The 6146-nt window shown below is 41.5% G+C and overlaps 1 protein-coding gene across 2 annotated transcripts in view; it reads left to right on the top strand.

Moving 5' to 3' along the window:
• Positions 1–5866: 5866 nt before the first annotated feature.
• The window catches only part of LOC149805612 (low-density lipoprotein receptor-related protein 2-like), a 59719-nt gene continuing 59439 nt past the window's right edge, over positions 5867–6146 (top strand). For both annotated transcript variants that reach the window (XM_089950246.1, XM_089950245.1), the window contains exon 1: positions 5867–5998. In XM_089950246.1, coding sequence (XP_089806372.1) covers positions 5932–5998 — 67 coding nt within the window. In that variant the 5' untranslated portion in view covers positions 5867–5931. The remainder of the gene's footprint in view (positions 5999–6146) is intronic.

Raw genomic sequence — 6146 nt, 5'->3', positions numbered from 1 at the left:
ATTTAATTTTGTCGTGTAATCGTGTAATTTTGTGTTAGCACATGATGATATTTTTTTTGCTATGATGCCGAAAACTCCAGCTGTTGTTGTGGCCGCGGAAACACAGATCGTGGCGGCGACTGCTGCAGTTACCGGAGTGACCGCTGATAGTATTGCTCCGGCAGATGCAACAACGGCAGATACTGAATAAACCATAATATCCAGCACTGTTATGCGGCGCTTGTATTTTTTTACTTTTTGACTAGTTACTTCGATGACAGTTTTTAACTCAGATTGCCACTCACGGACTTGATTGTATCGATATTGTTGAGCATCTGGCGTCGTTGACATTATTCAATTACGCGGTAACCAATTGAGGCGTTGCAGCGACGAATTCCAAACAAAACCAGTAAGATGTTGCTGTTAAACTATCGTCCTCGGCTTCAAGCATAAATGTTTCCTCGGTTCCGCTGTTTAGTATTACAGTGCAAACCCCGGAATACTTATCGGTGGAATGTCTCCAAGGATATGTTGTGAAGATTTCAAATTTAGCGGCTGAAAACACAGACAACCTGTAAACACCGGTGGCTGTTGCTGTATATTTGATAGTGTTATTTTGTCGTGACCATGTTGCGAATCCCGATGATACCGTGAATACGATGTTGGTGATATGCCCCGGAGTAACTCCAGTGGGAACTTTAATCAAACTGGTTTTGTTAACGATATCAGGAATACCCGATACGATATCCTGCTGTGTTTGTTTGATCGTGTTAATGTCGGTCTTTACATCAGCGAGTTTTACATCGACGACTGGAGGAGTCCCAAAGAACTTATCCACGACCTCATCAGTTTTTACGAAGTTTCTTCGAAATCTTGTAAACGCGCCCATCATGCTCTGCACGCAGCGTATTTAGTTTACCGTTGACGATGTCCACGTATTGTTTGTTTGACGCATCCTGGTCGGATTCGGGATTCGCTAACGCGGTTATTTTGTTGCCGCTCATGCTGAGTTCGCCTGTCATCGTGTCACCGGCTTTTTTCACACATTTATCAACACCTTTATCAATACTGTCTTTGATGCTTGCGATTGATATATTCGAGTCCTTGATCCGGCCGCCATCACTAAATGCAACGAAGTTATCCTTGGTAGCTCCAAGAACTCTGCGAATTATATCATTCCACTTAATGTTGCTCGTTCTTAGTTTTCCTTGCCTGTCTTGGAAAATAGCAACTTCATCTGGGTCAACTCCAGCTATATTCAAAAGATTATCGACTTCATCTTTGGTCGCATATTTTGAGAGATCAGCATCTGTGCTTGGTTTACCTCCTCGTGTGAAAGGTCTTCCGTAAATATCCATCATTATTCTTATTGCTGTTTTTCAAATGCTAGCATTTCTCGATGCGGTATATTCATACACTACTTTATGAGGAGGAGTTGCTGGATTTCTTGAGATTGCATCAAGAACATTTAAAACCTCCCTCCCACAAATGGGCGGATCAATTAATGTTTGTGTTGGTAACGTCGACTGCCACACTGGAACATTAGAAAATCTGCTGACATACTTGAGAAACTCAACTGGCGGTGCTAAACCGTACGAATCAAAATAGATAATTCCACGTGGATCGATCGCGTAAGCAACCCAGTGAGTTCCCGGACCATCTTTGTTGTCGAGATTGATAATGCCAGTTTCTGGATTATTCGGTCGTTGCGGTAATTGATCTCGCATAAATACGCCTCTGAAATGTTTTACACGCAATTTTTTAACAGCATCGAGTAAATCAAAATTGCTCAACGGCGTTAGAATTTTTTTGGATACCATGATGGTGGAGTTCCTGGTAGTCTTAGACCGCGTCCCTTTTTTTTCTTGTATCCTTTTCCCGTTGCCTTTTTTAGTGCCATTCCAGCTGCAGTTCCAACTGCACCGAGTGCTGCGGCTTTTGCTACGGCTGGTGCTGCCGCGGCAATCAACGCCGGTATTGCTGCGAGAAGAGGAAATATTCCACCGGTTTTAGTCATGTCCTTGATAGCTGCAGCAGAGAAATCAAGTCGGACACCGGTTTTTGCTGTTAGTGCCTTATTAAAATGTTTAAGCTGAGTATTAGTCAACGACAATTTGTTTGGACCACCAGTAATCTGATCTCGTTTTAGTGTTATTGATGTCCCGCACGTGCTTGCGTTCTTTGATTGCAATTTCTTCGTTTGACCGGAAGTCAAGGTGACATTAACATGACTGTATGACATTATATCCTAAGTTTGATTTTAATTGCGTTACATATTCTCGATTGGAGCGTCGATGACCCTCATTCGTCCGCCAACACCTTCAAGCAGCATTGCTTTATCGGAGAGTATGACAGCAATCGCTCTGTAACCACCAGCAGGAACACCTACACGAGCTCGGAAATGTAGGTCGACAACAGATTGTTTAACCAGATCAAGATGTTCCAGCGAAAAGTAATAAATCGGATATAAACTCATAAAGTCTCGCTGTGATATTTGCAGGCCAGTGTCTACATTAAGGTCGCGCCCCATAAATGACATCAGACGATGATACGCGCGTGCGACACGATGATGTTCGAAATCTATTAATATATCCTCAGATGGCTCCTGATGCCCATTTATTCTCAACGAAACTTCAGAAACTCCAAGTGTATCAAATACCATTGGATTTCTTTCCTGGCTATCTGTTCTAGCACGGTATTGAAATGCAATGAAAATATGTCGTGGTGCTGATACTCCTTGTTGCGATGATATATGCCATGTAAACAACCCACCATTATCACCCTGAATAACGTCTGTGGTTGTTGTTTTCCAGGATAGCAGTGATTTACCGCCCGTGTCCATGAAAGACAACAGTCGTTGTTCTTCGGTGATTGACGGAGACAACACTGGCATCCACAACCACAGTTTAGTTAGTATTACCTGACCAGGGGCAACAGCAGCATCTCGCCAGATAGCGTCATTATCATCAGGTTTTCGCACAAGTACAACTGTGTGTTTGGCACCGAATATGACCTTGTGGACATCTCTGCAGAATCCAAAGATGTGAGACAATGGAATCACACCTGAGAACTCTTCATCTCCACTTAACATCGATCTACGTGTTGCAAAACCCAAATTAAAATTTTCGTTCATCGATGCAACTGCGTCACCGGCATTATTCATTGTTACATTCCTGTTCTCGGGGCTGTCGGTTATATCCTTTGCAAACATCATTGATGGTCCGGCTGATCTGGTGTAATCATCCGAGTATCTCGCCAACCCGAGAATTGTTGTGGCAACGTCGACGTTATCATGAATTGTTTCAATTTCTTTTCCATCTATCATGTAAATAGCGGATTTAAATAACGCCATGATGCCGTTGTTAACAAATCCAACTCGGTCGCCGATTCCGTAGTTAGTGTTATCATTCTTTAAAAGCCTACCTTCAACTTCGATGAAGGCCTCAGCGGGCAAGAAGTATCTACTTGTATCCTGGACCTGTAGTTCAATTCTTCCGCGTTGGTTAGGATCACGTGCTTCATAAGAATAATATTGAAAATCATCTACAGAATCATCTTTAAGTACTGGTTTGGACATATCAAACGCGTCATTGGATTTTCGTGCAAACATTATTATTATTTGTGATGATCTAATTAAAATGTTATCGTCACCGGAAACCACTACCAGCTATCAAATTAGCAGTTACACTATCTTGCAACGCTTTGGAGGTAATTCCTGCTGTTGCGATCTCAGCTAATTTCTGATTTACGGCCTTATTTACTACGCTACTAACATTTGCCGGCATAGCTTCAGTGGATGGTAGTTTTACTGGCACCAACCTCTCGACTGGGTTTTTTTTTCGTATCAGCTGTGCTAGTCGATCCTTGATTGATTGAAATGCTTTCCCGGCAAGACTACCAACAGTGCCAATGGCTTTATCCTTGACAACATCAGCGGCTTTCATCGCGAATTGTTTTGCTAACGGTCCAGCTTTCGGAGCGATTCTTGTGACTAAATCCCTAACAACATCACCGACTCCATCTCCGTAAACAACCTCGTATACTGGTAATCGTGAGTTTACTACTCTGACACTTCTTGGTCTGCGAAAAGAATCGTGTAGTATCATTTTATTTAATTATTGTTTATCTAACTGAATTTGCTAGCAAATTTAATTATTAGTCGCTGTGGTAACCGTCTGCGAGTTCATCAATGAGCCCCCGGTAGATGCTGATATCCATGATGCCACGCTGAAATAGTCTCTGACAGATATCTGCGGCTTCATTTATAATTTCCGGAGAATTGTTTCCGGCACGTCTTCCTCCGATGAGAACTTCCAACCGTGATACATCATCGATGATATTATTAGGGCAGGCAATAAAACCGGATCCTAAACCCTCCCCTGTTGATGGTACAATTCTTGGGGATAAAATGTCTTGAGGCAAACTTTCAGAAGATGTTGTTAAGCTAATTATCGGCGACCTAGTTTGTTTGAATTTTTGGCCCCGCGGACTTCCTTCAGATGCAGCCTCGTATTCACTTAACGGAGTTAGGTCAGGATCTATTGCTCTTCGCCGTGAAGGATATTGTTGTCGTTCTGTGTGTTGCAACGGTGATTTTTCTTCTTGAGGTTGCGATGGTGGAATTTCAAGTTTACGTATAGCATCTACAAGTCTATCGTATTTTGTATCGTCCCTGCTGATTTGTTTTTTATTTTCACGTATACGATACGAATATTTGATAAAATTATCATCTGTCATAGAACCGTGTTCTGAGTTTAAAGACACATCTCTTCTAATCAATCCTAACAGTATTGTCTCAGGTAATTTCTCTTCTGGTACATTTTTAAGAAGTTCAATATAATCCGGCGTAAATCTTTTGGCGGGGTCAGTAATTCTCCCTGTTACTCGCTTACCAGCAGGTACCGACACAACAACTTCATCGGGTGGAGGCGGGGGTTTAAGTCCAGCTGAAATATCCTGTAAAATTTTCCTTTGCTCTATTAAAGCCTCTTTGGTAACAGCTGCGGATTTTTCAGTAGCTTTGGTCACGGGTTTAAATAATTCCTCCGTAGTCTCTGCAAAGCCTTCCCGTGCTTGCTGTCTTAGTTGTAATTTTTGTCTGACACTATCACGGACAGGAAGAAATTTCTGAATTGCTTCGAGACGTTCTCGAGCTAATCTAGTCGTATGTGCTTCTCCAATATTTGCCATTATTTATTTGTCAATGATTTAATTCCGCTAACATAAAAATGTTTTTCCTTGGAAACTCATTTCCCAGAGCAGCAGAGGGGATGGACCCGACCCATGGATTTTTCAATAACGACCCCGCCACGGAAACTGTTTCAGATTTATTGAAGTAACCCAAGTTGTCAGTGCAAACTCAACGAGTTTGTCCCTGGAAACTCTTCGAGTTTTCGGGGGACATTTTTTTTTGTCCTGTATTCTGAATAGAAGGGTTTATTTCGTCGAAATAAGCCCTCTATCGAGGAATAGTTTCCTGGAGGGGTTTATTGTGCAAAAAGTTTCGGTCTGTACAGCCCCTCTGCTGCTCAAAGTGACGTTTTTTCATAAAATTTTTAACGGGACGAACGGTTTTGTAGTCATTATGAATTCTAATATGGATGCAAATTGCTAGACAAATCTCTAATGAGGATCGTTACGGTTACACTGTTTAACGTTGAAAGAAACAACAAATCAAGAAAGGTCATGCCGAGCGGATGCAAGAGTGCATCCCAGTAAAAGTGCTATGTTTACGATGCGAATGATCTGTGTAGAATTTCTAACCCACATTTGTTTTAGCTGGAGTTTTGCACTATATGTATACTGTTCATGAAAAATATAGATTGCACCCTAAGACTGCATATTGCATCCTATCTTAATGTTCACAGTATACACAGCTGACGTATAAGTGCAGGAGAACGACACATATTTTACTGGTCAACCTACTTGTAATTTTACATAGCTGAACCCACCATGGAGATAAGACGTATATTTTTGCTTTGTGTTTTCCATTGTTTGTTAGTGGATGGACAAGTTTTGGGTGAGTGTTATTTACCGATATACCTAAGGAAATATAGAGATTTCGCTCCACAATACCTTTTTGACTTTAATTAAATCTTATAACATGTGTAGGGGTATTACGTACATTGTTATCTATTTTTCATTTGCATTGTTTGTTAGTTTTGTTC

Source organism: Sinohyriopsis cumingii, chromosome 2 (genome assembly GCF_028554795.1).
Source record: "Sinohyriopsis cumingii isolate HCF-2022 chromosome 2, ASM2855479v2, whole genome shotgun sequence".
NCBI lineage: Eukaryota > Metazoa > Mollusca > Bivalvia > Unionida > Unionidae > Sinohyriopsis > Sinohyriopsis cumingii.
This window is presented reverse-complemented; position numbering and strand designations above follow the sequence as displayed.